Source organism: Temnothorax curvispinosus, unplaced genomic scaffold, assembly GCF_003070985.1.
Source record: "Temnothorax curvispinosus isolate PA1 unplaced genomic scaffold, ASM307098v1 QBEX01001367.1, whole genome shotgun sequence".
Classification (NCBI taxonomy): domain Eukaryota; kingdom Metazoa; phylum Arthropoda; class Insecta; order Hymenoptera; family Formicidae; genus Temnothorax; species Temnothorax curvispinosus.
Window position 1 is genome coordinate 1 of NW_020211147.1, and position 14,767 is coordinate 14,767.

Consider the following 14,767-nt stretch of genomic DNA (forward strand, 5'->3'; position numbering starts at 1 on the left):
TATAATTATAGAAAGCAGAGTGGAAAACGGTATCTCAAAGCGACTGAATAAATAAAGAAACATTGCGCTTGTAAAATGGAAATAGTAAGAGGAAGAAGACAGGAGGTTCAGGTAACGCGGATACGTGATCTTCGACGGTAAAAAAATGACGAACAATTTACTAATATTCATTCCTCAAACCCTGTGCGCCGAACGGTCCGGTTATATACTTGGCAAGGTGATACACGATGCCCGCGGCGACCTGAAAAAGTTCTACGTCGTCAGCTTGCGTAGGGTCGCCTCGGTAGAGCTAACCACCAAGTCTACGTTAGGCGTCATCGGTTATTATTCCAGTGGGAACGACGCGATCGAGGAACCTTCGGAACGTAAGCACAATTGGGTGCACATCGGGACGAAGCCGTCCAAGGACGGGCGCGACAACGAGTATCGTCTGCTGAATGTCGTTCTTAACAATAAGAAGATGGATCTGTCAGCGATGCGCACGATCCTCGTTCTGTACAATCAGCAGGTGTTGCGGGAGACAGAATTGTTCGTGAGCGAGACAGCGTCGGGCGATCACTTTCACGAACTCGCGAGGCTGATACAAGACAAGAAGGATGAGCTGAGGATCAAATCCAGATTTGTTCGCACCTGGGAGACCTTGTTGACCTGTCATATGTCCCTCTACTTATATCCCGTCTTGTTACTGTCCAAGGTGACGGAGAGACTATTGCCGGTATTGAAGTACTCCTACCTCGGCTTGCACGTCTACGACTGGCTGGAGAATGTCAAGTGGATGCTAGCGACGGTCGTACGGGACGGGAACTTTAAACTGAAAACGGGAAATTACGCGCTGGCAATTGTGATGGATATGGCGCTAGGAATCTTTGTACTGCGATTGTTGCAATATTATATCGAGGATCAGCCGTCGCAGCTTCTGCTAAACAATGCGGAGGCAAGTTTAGATATATATATGGCACGTACGTGAACAAAATAATCCATGTTATAACAAAAGTTTGATGGACTTAATTTTAGTGATTTAATAGATTTTATTTCAAACCTGAGATAACTTTAAAAAAGAAGAAAATAAAAGGCTTGATTGTTCGTATTATACAAAATTAAATATTATAAATACCTGCGATACACGTCTATCTATTTCTATTAACTTTAGCAATTGGAATTTCTATTTAACAGAAAGTTGTGGAGACTCTGAGGGACCTGATTGACTGGTTGATGGGTGTACCAGCTGGCCTGAAGCTCAACCATGCTCTGAACAATACTATGGGAAAGTTCTTCCTGTATCACATACAGCTCTGGTGGACATTTTTAATATTTTTGAAGCCGCTTCTGGATCTCGCGTTCCAAGTACTGCTCTTGTTCGGAAGACTGGGCATCACGTTTCAAATATCCATCGTTGCGGATCTTTTGGCTCTCGTTAGCTTCCACACGTACTGCATCTACGTTTATGCAGCAAGGTGTAATATATCTTTTCACGTCCCGTCGCAAAAACGATTTAATAAAACTGTCGATTTCTTATCTGAAATAATTTTAAAAGCTCGTAATCGATCATCAGGCTCTTCAATATTCAGCTGAGAGGGATCACGGCCCTCTTTAGACTGTTCCTCGGGAAGAAGAAGAATCCCTTGCGCGAGAGAGTGGACTCCTGTCAGTATCAAACGGACGAACTGTTCGTCGGGACACTGTCATTCACCATTCTCCTGTTCCTGATGCCCACAACGTGGGTGTACTATACCGTATTTACCATGGTGGGATGACGTATATTTTGTTTTCAAGACTTTTCAGATTCTTTTTGAGATAATCGCGGAATAATCTGTAGTTTTGATTGCAGCTCAGATTGGTATCAATCGCATTCGGTGGTTTTCTGACCAGACTGAAGTTTTATCTGCAAGTTATGCCCGTTTACACCTTTTGGAAGTGGCTGCTACGATCTTACAGCACTTGCAGTAAGTAGCGTAACGTGTCGCATCTCGAAAGAAAGGAATGTAGCAACTTTCCGTTGCTCGATAACAAGCAGTTTAATATCGCAAATAATTTCCTAATTTCCCCACAGGCATCGTTGACATCAGACTGCATCCTTGCTGCACCGAAGGACTAACAGTTCTGTCTATGACCATGGTTGTCGCGCCATGGAGGCTCACGTGGAAAAAGTGCATCCCAGATACGATCGTTTGCCATCCGTCCATCGAGTGGGGCACAATATTGAATAACGTTATATGGGGCCATTTATTATATCCGTTATAAAAATCTATGTTAAACATCTATATTTTTCGTTTACAATAAAAGACATCTTTTATTTACACCAAGACATTTCTCTTAACAAATCTCTTTCCTAGCACTCTGTACAGTATACATTTAGTATAAATATTACTGTGAACTGAATTAAGCGTCTGCTAACGTATACTTATGAAAAGCATGAACATTTTACATAACAAAACAATGTATTGCATAACAGAATTTTACGAAACAGCCCGTGAGGTAGCATTTCGGATAAACAGAGATGTCCTACTTCAATTTAACTTTAACATTCTGTTTCTCTTCTAATTCCTTCTGCATTTTGCTCAGCGATTCTCCCAAATCGGTATCGAGTAACATATCAATATCGTTTTCCTCTCTCAGGATACAGAAATAAACTAGGAATACAGCTATACTCGTCGAAATAACCATTCCCTGATACCACGGATATTTATCTCCTATCGGATCGCGATACTCGTCGATTCTCATGGTAGCGGCTTTCGACGTGGAATATTTTATGGGCCGATCGGCACCGTCATCCTCGCTTTCCAATGCTGTGCTCTGATACTTAGAAGACACCGTGTCCCATTTACTTCTGACACTATATGCTACCTGTGGTGCGTTGTACCTGCAAGAAATGAATCTTCTTAACAAATCGTTGCATTAAATTGTTTAATAATAGACTTTAATTTCCACGTTTCACGATTGGCTTTAAAACATCATTGTTGATTTGTGATATAAGTTTTGGACTGAAAACTGCTTTGTAGACGTAACGTGAGTCGCATATTTGGAATATATTTCAGCAATAAAGAATTCAACGAAAATTTTGATTAAAGATTTTAATTTGACTTTTAATTACCTTTTAAGCAGTACACTCTTACCGCGCAGTAAGAGACTGTTTTTTGCTACGTTGCCCAACATTGCAGGGATTCGAAATTAAAATTGTATCCTCGTGAGAGATCTTCGTGTGCCTTATCTACACTTTATGTTGAGGCTACTTTCGAGTCGGCCTCAATCATGTACGAAATCACAAAATTGGAATACAATTTGATGAAAATCTCGTATCGGATATTCGTCTTTTTTCTTGCCCTTTTGCTCCAAAGAGAAAAAAGGTTTGTTCTTTTTCGAAGAACTTCTTGCACTGGTGCACACCAGTGCAATAAGTTGCACTAGTTCAGAAAGTGCTTCGAAAAAGAACAGACAGAACAGATGTTTCCAAGTTTCGCGCTTTTGCCGCATGAGGTCTCCGAGATCTCAAGTTGGTCCATCAGTTTTGATCACCCTGTTGAACCTCCACGATTGTTTACGAGATTAATTTTCGATTTATGATACGGCTGCCGGTGTTTAACAATACAAAGAAGATTCTCACTGTAGAGAGATAGATCTTAAGAAGAAGATTACGAAAATAACAGAAGCGCAGGTCCGCTAGGATTCGCCACGTTTTTAGTGAGAATATCCAACAGGAGGGATTTCCCATCTTATTTTTTGGAAAAGGAATATCGTGATTATTTGCGAGGGGAATAATGTATTTCGACAGAGAGGAGCGCACCAAGAGTTATCATTCATGAGGATTAATTGAAGAAAGCATTCAGGAACGTCCTCATTAATTTGGAAAAAATTAAGCGTACCGTTGTATTTTTGTGTATTGAGGAGAGGAAAACGAGGAAAGATGGATCTGCTGTATACCGTTAACAGAAGGAGTTCCTCCAAATTTTTCCCCACTCAAGAATGGTGCGTATTTCCTTAATATGTAAACAAAGTGTTCTTCTTGCGGCATTTAATACTCCGAGATATGAACGGAACATGTATTTCAACATGTAAATTGGATGTTAACCAACAATTTGTTTTCTCAGTTTGTACAACGGACAATCGTTGTGTTCCTTATCCAGTCGGAATATAGTGGCTTTTACTACAATGACAGAATTGGACGACAACAGCGGCAAGACGCGAGGTTGTCATGTTTATGTAGCGGACTTGAATATGCCGTGGCACGCTCATAAGTAAGCTCATTTCGATTAGATCTTTTAAATTATCGTCTCTAGCTGCGGTCCACTTGACGCTACAAATGCTTCGAAGCATTCCTCTTCTCTTTTCTTTCAATGAAGAAAGAAGGAGAAGAAGAACGCTCCAAAGCATTTGTAGCGTCAAGTGGACCGCAGCCTCTATAATACCCCTCGAAGGATATTACATTTATGTCTCTTACCATCCAACAATGCTTTTATCAAATTTTTTTGACAAAGCCAAGAAGTCGAGATAACATGTTTTTGTGTATCTTTAGAGTACTCTCGAACAAACACAATATTACTGCATTAGAATGGGATCTGCCTGGTGATAAGTTGGTAATGGCAGATACGGCTGGAAATGTACAGCTGTGGATGTTTAAGGACCATATTTTAAACGATTGGGTATTAATTGGTTCCACATACTTCCCTGGCGAGCACATATTAGGCGCGGCATGGTTCCATAATGGCAAAAAGGTATCTAGACAAACGAATTCATACACTGGACAATAAAGTTTTTTTACTAGTAATGTCACAAGAATGGGAATTGTATCAAAGACCATTGATATTGTTATTATTTTGCATTAAAAATGTTTTTAAAGAAATGTTTTTAAATTGCGCAGATATATAAAACTGTTACTCTTATACTCTCCTTCTAACGTCTTCTTTTGGTACTTCTGCAGACGGGGCTGGTAACAGAAAAGAAAGACAGCATTTATTATAGCGAAAAATTTAATCATCTGCTGTTTGCACCCTCCGTGAGGCAATTCGGCGGAAGGGCCGCCGAAGGCGTGCTAGTGGTGTCGACAACGGGCATGGTTGGCGCGATTATGATCACCAAGGACCTTCAAAATCCGATTTGCTACTCGACGGAGAGTCTCGGCAACACGAGGCACAGGATAACCGCGGTGGATTTGTGTTATGGAAAAAGTACTCTTTGTTATGTATAAAGCGCTTTGCGCGAATACAGAAAATAACAGAAATGAGAATGCCGCAATAATTTGCTTGGTAAATTTCAGACGGCCACTTTCTCGTCGCGGTTAGTAGCGGTAGCATCTGCTTGCCCATAAGGTGCTTTAGAGTACTGGTGCGCAAGAACGACGACAAGTGCACCATCACCTCGCAAGCTTTACCGAGCTTCTTTCTGCAGGACGGAGCGCCCAAGGACAATTCATGTAAGATTAATTAGTGAAATTATGATATCGTAAACAGTTTATTTTGTTTTATGACTACAAATTATTATTTTCTTCGCAGGTACAGTCGTGACGCACTTAAAATTTGTAGTCAGAGAAGATGCCGATTCTCTGGTCATTGCGGCGAACAGCGAGAGCGGCGGATTCGTTGAGGTGTGGGAGCTGCGGGAGAAGTCGCAACCGGTTCACAAATTGTTTCAGCCAAAGACTTTAGAACCTTTTAAGACGGTTGTAAGTATTCAATTACGGTCAACTACCATTTTTATTCTTTACAAGCAAATACGTGAATCAAATGACAGATGTCAAGTAATGAAACAGCAAGATACTGTATTTGACTGTAGTATTTAAATAGCATTTAATAGTAGTATAAATATAACACATTCGATATTTAATAGAGATTTGTGGCTACTTTTTGGCAGGTTTGGCAATATCAATCGCAGTATCGCTGCCAGTCACCGGTCACGGCGATAGCGACTACAAAACTATCCATAGTAACAACTTTACCGCCTCCGAGTTACGTAATAATAGCACTAGCAGACTCGTCGGTGCATTGCTTAAATCGTTTGGACTGTTTGAAGGAAGTGGCATTCTCGTCCTTGAATACAAGCTGGCGTCCAGACGAACCTAGCAACAAATACTTCAAGAGCTCCGTATCTATCACCCATATGGATCTCTCGTGGTTGGGATGTGTACTTCTTGCGTCCGATACTCGCGGCAATCTGTATCTCTATAAATTGTTGCCGGACGGCACCACAGGTATAATGCCAAATTTTTTTTATATTTAAAAATTAATTTATTAGTGCCTCTCAGTTACAAGATATTTCTGAGGAATTGCCAAATATGATCGAAATAATTTACGTGATCAGGTACATCGATGTCCCTAAGCTACGCCTGTACATTACTGGAGTATTGTTTGGTGACGGGATTAGATTGGTTGGACATACTTTTATGCCTGAGATCGTCCATGATTGAAGCATTGTGCGAGCGACTAGACGTCTCCTTCAATAGGCAGCTGCAATCTACACAGCAATATCATTATATCCAATTTTTATGCATCAAAACGTCATTGTATAGGTATGTTACTACGCACGCACATATACGAAGAGATGTTTCTAAAATAAATAAATTTTCTTCTAAATTAGTTTCTCAATTTGCTTTAAAAATAAAAAAATAAAAATTGTCTCCACGGCGCTTAAGAATTGTCTTTGAAGATCTCTTTTAAAGTTGTGAAAAAGAAGATTATCTGAAATTGTAAATCAGAAAGATTAAATAATTGCAATCATTTTCAGGATGCTCATGACAGGTCAGAACAAAGCGGCGGATTTGTCATCGTTGCTGATGATACATTCAGTAGCTACCGCCTTCAAATCTTTACTGAGACCATCGGACCTGATATCCCACGACAAAGGCCCAGCGGAGAGCTTAGCCGCGGTGATAACTGACGTCATTACTGACGTTGACAAGGTATTACAATCGAACCTCCAACGTCTTAGTTTTTTATCAGCTGAACTTCCAAACCGTATTTTTCCCTAATCTTCTACCACTTCAATATTTGATGCATAGAGTGAAAGTTGAGTGTTAATTAGTTAGTACCAAGAGGAAAGTAGGCTACAAAGCCCCTAGTCATCCCGACCTAAAAGGTCTTTTGTAACAATTCCCTTTCAATTATTTTACTATAGTAGGTGCTTAACTGTAACAAAATAAACTGAAACTTTAATAATTACCTGAAATGAAATTAATTATTGATTTATTTAATGTTTTTACTAGGTATTGCTGCATCTCGATCCGAAAGAGTTTACGGTAGAACCGAGTACACTGCAATCGCTGCAGCAACTTATTCAATGGGTCGCTGACTTAGCTTTGAACTTGCTGGCGAGATTACCCGAACAGAGAATGCAGATGAAGACTGGTGGGGTGAGTACTTTTAACAAATTTAGCTGCTCTTTCTGAAAATCACGAGATAAGTTTTAAACCTATATTTTAATATTTATTCCTTCCGGTACATTTTTGTAAACAAGTAATATATTTAAAAATCTTTCGTGGCACTGAATATCCCCGTATGTATTATTAAACTTATATTGGTATATCTTCACTTTTGTACGACATAAATATAACTATACTTTCCCATTAAAATTAATTAAAATTAATTAAAATTATCTTATTTCGAAAGCGTATTTTTAATTTTAAGAATTCATATCAACCATCGTGTCATATTAACTTTAACTTGCTGCTTTTCTTCGTTTTACAGTATGAACTTCTTAAGGATCACAAGGCCTTGAATACCGTTCGAGAATTATTGGTCATCATACGCATCTGGGGATTACTTCGTCCATCGTGTCTCCCAGTATTTCTTCGTAGCGCGGACAACCTGGATGTCCTGGCCCTACTGTTCTGTTTGCTGTCAAAACTAGTGCAGCCCAACGGTGATACGCAACAACAGGTGGACGACGGTTTAATTGGTAGGTTTATTGTTTTCTTACAATTTCGCAACAGAGTTTTACATGACGTTCGCCTATTGCAATATGAAGTTCTAGCGGCTTAATCCTATGAAAATTTGTTCTATGTGTGAAAAAAGGATAAGATTGATATTTGGTACACTTTGCGGTAATTTTTTATGACGTTAATATAACATTTAAGTTGGCAAAAAAATTATCTTTTTTCGTTGCAACATTTTTTTGCTTTTATTTTTAAAATTCTTATATTTAAAAGAAATTATATTATATTAATTTAGAAGGATCTTGAAATCCAGAAACAGATTTAATGCAATTTTAATTCTTATCGCGTTTATTCGCTACTTGATTACCACGATTTGTGGCCAGGAAGTCTGATAAAGTACCACATCCTGAATCATTAGAAGAATTGTGACATACTCTATTAGCAGTATTAAATGGTTTGCATTGTAATCTGCAGCAACACAATTGCGCAATAACACAGCTACAAGTGTATAGATCTGAAGAATTGCAAATAGTACACCTTGTGCGCGAGAATCCATTTATTACATTTCTCTCTCAACACACTACAACGATAATAGAATAATACGACCGAAGAAAAGTACAACGTACGCACGAAAGAAGAAAGTAAAATTTGGCGATCCGTCGAATCCACGAAAGTGCAATGACTACCAAACTTGCAGTCAAACATAAAGACTCCCTTGCTCTGAAGGAAAACAGACTGCATGGAAAGAACTGCGTGATCAACAAGCAGTCCAGGCTAAAGAGATACGAGCACCTATTCCCTTGGTCGACCTTGTGCGTGTTCTTGACCTACTGGTTCGTTCTCTGTCCTCTAATTTGGGCTATATGTTACACGTTTGCATACTGGACTTCGTATTGGTCTTTTCTCTTCTGGGTAGTCGCATTTCTAATCTGGCTCGTGATCATGTGCGGACTGATAATCTTTTGGAAACGTCTCCAAGTTGAGCAAAGTCTGGAAATCAACGTGGTCTCGAAATATGGTTCGGATAACGCGAGAAGCCCCCTGAACGTCAATCAGATATCCACAGATGCAGAATTTCTCGAGACGAAGAAGAGGAACGATTCGGAATCTAAGAAGAGCGATCGGGAAAACCTCAGGAAGGATCTGCCACCTTTGGTGATACACAAACAAATATCTGGCGAAAACATCGAGGACACCGTTGGAGTGGTGCGCTTCGAGGAAGATGAGAAAACTCGCTTAAGCATCGCCAGTAATTATGCTGAGAAGAGTCCCCTGCAGGATTATCTGAAGCTGGTGACGGTATCGCCCTCGGAGGACGAGGTGAAATCCCCGAAGACCCCGATGTCGCCGAGACAGTTATTCTTCATCGATCTGATCCGCGAAGCGGAGAGGGTCGAGAGCGCGAGATCGCTGAAAACGAGAACACACTTCTTCCCGAGCGAAGCGACTGAGAGCGATAATGCGGAAACCGTGAAAAGTATAAAGGACGAAAAGGATAAGGAGGATGTGAAGGACAGAAAGAGCATGAAAGACGTGAAGGAAGACGCGAAGGATAAGGATTCGGAAGCAAATGAATTGAGATCGAAGCGCGAAACAAGTTACTTCATAGCCGACGTGGAGAGTCCAACCAGTGAGAAAACAGAGGTCTTCCTTCAGATCGATTCGAATGAGGGTGAAGAGACGGAATCGATCGTGGAGAAACCGATGCTGATATTGCAAACCAATGAAACGAATTCGCAAGAAACTTTCACTTCGCCGAGCTAATTAAAGATACCAAAGACAATTACTATAGACAATCAATTAGAAAGCTCGAGAAATGATTTAACAAGAAATATGATCTAATTATAAGCGAAAGAAAGGATTGAGGTTTTTGTTCAAGGAAAAATTGCTGTACAAATAAAGGATACTGGAAACGATAAAAGTGTTGGATATGTTAAATCTACTTTTTATCTCGGTCTCTTCTACAAAAGTTACGATTATTATCACATACATGTATTCACGTACATTATGACACGTATAAAATACATATTTTACAATCAATTTGGAATCGACGCGTAATTTAATTTCTCGATGCTGAAAATTTTGAAGTAAGGCCTCTTTTCAGATGAATGCTGCTTACTGCCAAATCAAATCATGATTCCACAATTGCATCAAGGCAACAGCATAACCGCCATAGTCTCTCCGATTTTGTTCTATCAGAACCTCCCGTTACAGGTAAGAATTGCAAAGCTTGCAAACATATTTATGAGAAAAAAGAAAAAATTACTTTGTTAGAAGATTATTATACTTTAAAAAGATATTCAAATTTTTTCTTTAATTTATATATTATATATATATTTACTAATTATTACCATTTTGTTACAATTTGTGATTGCAGCTGGAATATGGAGCGGAACCGGAACAATTGGTTTTCACGCCTGAAATGAATCCCGTCGAAGGCTGTATGCACAGCGGACAGATCGTGGATACGATACGACACCTGTATTTAGGAAAACAGCCACTTCTAGTGAAGCAATGCACGAGGTATTATCGATTCGCAAATTATGCTGGCTACTAACCAGCAAGAAAAAATATAATAAAATAAAAAATATATATATTCACAGTTCAACATTATAACATATTGATAGCTCTATATATTTTTGTAATATCTTTAGATGCGGCGGCAAGGCGCAAGTACAGAACATGACGAGGACTGCTGCGATCAGAGCCTGGGATCAACGGTGGATGCGAGCTTGCCGATGCGGCGGTATCTGGCGAATTCACAAAGCCTCCTAATAGAAAGCACTTAAGAATGTTTGTAACGATAAAGTTTATTAAGTTTTAAAGATCTACCATATTATGAACCATGATATTGCAATTCTGGAGGTCCACATAAAAAAGGATGAATGATTTGGAAGATATACATATTTTAAAAAAGAGGTAACAAAGAGACAGAGATTATATGTGTTCAAATAATCTACTCGCCAAGTTAAATCAGAAATTTATAATCGAGAAATTTTCATTTATTGTATTTTTTTACAAAGTGACTCGAAGTCTCCCTAGCAGTGATTATTCTGTTATATGTAATCAACGAGAAAAATTCTGTAATTTGTTTTTTCCAATGCGAATCAAAATGGAGGAAAATATGGGAGCGGTGTAAAATTAATTAGTTCAACAATATTGTTGCGCGAATCACTTTGTTAAGTAATATCAAGAATGTAAGTATAATTGCAGACGTTTAAAAATCGATTGTACCTCGCCGAAAACTCCTTTGTACATTAGCTGTAAAAATGTTCTCATAAATTATAATAATCGATTTTAAGATAAATTATTAATTTCGTGAATTGCGTGTGTGATAATAAATTATTACAAGCGAAATTGTTACGGTATTCAAATCGGTTTTTATTAAGCTTTAAGTCTCGTTACATCGGTTTTCCTTTTTTTTCCTCTTTTCTTCTTTGCCAGAAAAAAAAATAGGGGAATGTTAGTAGGCAAATCAAAATTCCTGATGATATCCTGATATATTATTGTTGCAGGAAAGTCTCTCAATGGCTTTCTCCCTTCTTGCCGGACACTCTCTTGAATTCTCCCATGTTGGTGGTTGAGATCGGTGAGCCGATTAAGACTAGGTGATCGATTCTTGTTGTTTCCGTGCCGTTCTGATTGTCTATCACAAAAATTTGAAGATTCTGCACATTCTGGAACTTGACGTAGCGCAGTGGTACCGGATTTCCCTCCTCGAGGTCCTTGGCTGAAAATCTGCAACCGAAATTGCGCGTATTAATTTTTTATCTCGTTAGAAAAAGCAATGAGGAAAAAGTAAGAGACATTCTGTTCTAAATTTACGTTAAAAATAAGATACTAAATGTTGGAAGTTTATTTTAACCGTCCATGTGAAAGAGAGATTTTAGAGAAATATTTTAAATCGATCAATTGTTCATTATTCAATGTTTTCGAAAATTTTGCAAGGATATTTTTTTTTCTTCTCTCTTTATATTCTATACCGTCTTGAATATATCTTGCAGATGCATTATTTCAGGCTTACGTTAGATCTTGGACACTCCTGTTGGAGCTCGCCATTTCAAAATCGATCGTCCTGGGCTGGTTGATGAATAGTTTGATATTTTTCGGACCATTTTCCGTAGGCGCTTTGATTTTGAGCGAGTGAACTTTAACAGGCTGCGAGAATGCGATGGACATTATCAGCTGCTCATCCTCATCGCTCTGGAGATACCCACTGTCCGAGTTCAAACACTGAAGGAAAGTGTGATGGTCCGATTCGTTTAAACACTCGCACTGCTGCTTCATTATGAAACTGGACAAGTCCATCTGAAAAAGAAATCCCCGAAAGTTCTTGAGTTAATCATTAACGAAGTGGAAGAAGAGATGAAGCAAACTTCGAATGAAGTAAAGCGCGACTTGGAATAATTTTACTTCAGCTCAAACTCCGCGACACTAAGATTCGCGAAAACGACCTCTACAAGATACAATTATCCAAGTGTCTATCCTGCTTGTCTAATTTGATTTTGTTGTAAATATGCATAATCCACGTGTTTATGCAATTGTATGATTGTCACCTGCGAAATCTTCAGTTTTTTTTCTTCCAATTATAGACTTTTAAATATTTTTTCACGAATCTCGCATCTTAATTCAGTGTAAATTTTTTAATGAAAAGTACAAATCTGAGTGAATTAGTATTTAAACGCGTGTCGCATAATTACGATAATTAATATTAACATCTATCTTATCAATCTTCCATTCTAGTACTTTGATAAATGATGAAAGAATGGAAAATTGATAAGACAGATATTAATATTAATTGTCGTAATTATGCGACACGCGTTTAAATACTAATTTGTACTTTTCATTAAAAAATTTACACTGAATTAAAATGCGAGATTCGTGAAAAAATATTTAAAAGTCTATAAAATTGGAAGAAAAAAAACCAAAGATTTCGCAGGTGACATAATCATACAATTGCATAAACACGTGGATTATGCATATTTACAAGAAAATCAAATTAGACGAGCAGGATAGACACTTGGATAATTGTATCTTGTAGAGATAAAGGTTATTAAATCACCAACAAGCATGCAAGTATCAAAGTTGTATTATTTCCAGTACACAATATCTTTTGGATATACAACATAATCGTGAAGGAAGAACTGCGCAGGTGACGTCAGATTTGCGTTAAGTCGAAATAGCGAAATTAATTTCTCCGTCCCGTTTACGCGCGATCGATTAGCGTTAAACGGGCAACTAGCCCGGGCAAACTTTTTATTGGTACTTATTCCAGTAAAACAGAACCGCGGCGAGAAAGAACATTCCGAAGAGCTGGAAGTAGGCGCTATAGTCGGCGTTTCGTACATGGCCGGGCAGGGAGTCCGCGACCGAGTCGTCCGCGTCGTCGGCGTCGCCGCCGCTTCCGTAGAACTGCTGGATCTTGGATTCCAGCCCTGCCGGATCGGCGCCCTGGCAGTGGCCCAGCCGCGCGCGCCTGCGGTAGAAGATGAAGGTCGGCATCGCGCTGACGTCCTGCATCGAGGCGGTGTCCGCGCATTTGTCCACGTCCACCTTCAGGAACACCGCTTTCGGATACTTGAGCGACAATTGCTCGAATATCGGGGCGATTCTCTGACAGGGTCCGCACCTGCGTAATCAAAACCAAATGTGACCGTTAATTGCTTAAAGAAAAAACAAAACCTGGAGTGCTGGAGTCAACGAGTTAACGGGCAGTAATCAGGAGCATAACCTAAAAGATGCTTTAGAGATGCTCACCAACTCGCTGTGAAGTCTACGACGACGAGCTTCTGGCCGGCGTTGGTCAGCTCGCCGTTGAAGTGACGATCGTCGTTAATTATTCGTACCGCTCCCATTATTTTGACTATAAATTGTCGTTTTTTAATTACATTAAATTCGCGCACACCGATCCGCCTGTCCACCGCACGGCGCACGGAACTGCCGGAAGATCCGTCAATGTCAATTCACAAGAATGACTGGCAGTTTGCGTACAATGTTTAGGACTGGCAAAGGGGCGTCCCCCGGACGTTCGCAGACTTCTACAGGGTGTCCTGGTAATTATCGTGCCACCTTTCGTGGGGCTATCTCATCTTGTCGCTGAATTACATGTTTATTCGCGGAGCTTTATTAATTAATTTCTCATTATTAATTATTGAGAAACTCGCAAAACCGGAAAAATAACTTTTCTATTCGGTTTAATACTCCGTTCTACAGTCCTACTTGTGCTAGAGGTGGCACATAATTACCAGACACCCCGTATATACTACTAGACTGATGTGTTCTTTTATGGAGAAGTGTGAAAGTATAATAAATTCAAGATTATGTGTAAAAGAAATTATAAATGTATAAATAAACTATTTCACATAAATTCTGTTCAAATCTTGTGATAATTCTTGCGAGGTCTACAATATGCGAGTCAAGAGGTAAAATTTCATAGGCAGTGAAAAGCAGCAGCAGATCGTACTGATTGGCTATAAAATAGAAGTATTCTAGAAACTCGAGAACTTCTCTATTTTGTAGCCAATCAGTACGATCTGCTGCTGCTTTTCACTGCCCATGAAATTTCACCTTCACAAGTCGTGAGTCGCAAGACGAATCGCAATCGAATTTGAGGAGAATAATCAACTGTGATTGGTCAACCTCCCACGATCTACGACTCGCATTGTAGACCCCGCATTACATTGGCCGCGTTCAACAGACACAACTGTTGAGTTCGTTTATCAACACTCTGCGTTGCGTGGTTGGTTCTAATGCTAGGTCTACAATGCGAGTCGTGAGTCGTAAGAATTGACCAATCATAATCGAATTTGAGAAGAATAATCGACTGTGATTGGTCAATTCTTACGACTCACGACTTTACGACTCGCATTGTAGACCTAGCATAAGAAAATCATGTTCGACTGCTAC

General features: G+C 39.4%; 4 protein-coding genes across 5 annotated transcripts; 2 read left to right on the plus strand and 2 right to left on the minus strand.

Moving 5' to 3' along the window:
- The first annotated feature begins 6 nt into the window (after positions 1 to 6).
- On the plus strand, positions 7 to 2,297 carry LOC112463026 (phosphatidylinositol N-acetylglucosaminyltransferase subunit Q). Its single transcript, XM_025029185.1, has 5 exons — positions 7 to 934; positions 1,174 to 1,454; positions 1,553 to 1,745; positions 1,829 to 1,943; positions 2,051 to 2,297. The coding sequence occupies exons 1-5, from the start codon at positions 146 to 148 to the stop codon at positions 2,239 to 2,241; spliced, it is 1,569 nt and encodes a 522-aa protein (XP_024884953.1). The 5' UTR covers positions 7 to 145; the 3' UTR covers positions 2,242 to 2,297.
- On the minus strand, positions 2,264 to 3,352 carry LOC112463035. The gene is made up of 2 exons (XM_025029197.1): positions 3,092 to 3,352; positions 2,264 to 2,860 (listed from the first exon to the last, which is right to left on the minus strand). Exons 1-2 carry the CDS (start codon positions 3,151 to 3,153, stop codon positions 2,503 to 2,505), a joined length of 420 nt encoding a protein of 139 aa, XP_024884965.1. The 5' UTR covers positions 3,154 to 3,352; the 3' UTR covers positions 2,264 to 2,502.
- A 131-nt stretch (positions 3,353 to 3,483) lies between these two features.
- On the plus strand, positions 3,484 to 11,184 carry LOC112462935 (mediator of RNA polymerase II transcription subunit 16). Of its 2 annotated transcripts, XM_025029039.1 has the most exons (16): positions 3,484 to 3,963; positions 4,086 to 4,232; positions 4,511 to 4,709; positions 4,916 to 5,162; positions 5,252 to 5,407; positions 5,487 to 5,656; positions 5,845 to 6,181; positions 6,292 to 6,499; positions 6,715 to 6,889; positions 7,193 to 7,339; positions 7,674 to 7,884; positions 8,473 to 8,483; positions 8,951 to 9,449; positions 9,966 to 10,075; positions 10,239 to 10,384; positions 10,516 to 11,184. In XM_025029039.1, the coding sequence occupies exons 1-16, from the start codon at positions 3,902 to 3,904 to the stop codon at positions 10,634 to 10,636; spliced, it is 2,946 nt and encodes a 981-aa protein (XP_024884807.1). In that variant the 5' UTR covers positions 3,484 to 3,901; the 3' UTR covers positions 10,637 to 11,184. The 2 variants fall into 2 exon arrangements, with proteins under 2 accessions (XP_024884807.1, XP_024884801.1); XM_025029033.1 differs by lacking the exons at positions 8,473 to 8,483; positions 8,951 to 9,449 and having other exon boundaries at positions 3,486 to 3,963.
- A 37-nt stretch (positions 11,185 to 11,221) lies between these two features.
- On the minus strand, positions 11,222 to 13,900 carry LOC112462952 (thioredoxin-like protein 1). The gene is made up of 4 exons (XM_025029050.1): positions 13,619 to 13,900; positions 13,208 to 13,490; positions 11,886 to 12,169; positions 11,222 to 11,599 (listed from the first exon to the last, which is right to left on the minus strand). The coding sequence occupies exons 1-4, from the start codon at positions 13,714 to 13,716 to the stop codon at positions 11,386 to 11,388; spliced, it is 879 nt and encodes a 292-aa protein (XP_024884818.1). The 5' UTR covers positions 13,717 to 13,900; the 3' UTR covers positions 11,222 to 11,385.
- Positions 13,901 to 14,767: the final 867 nt, after the last annotated feature.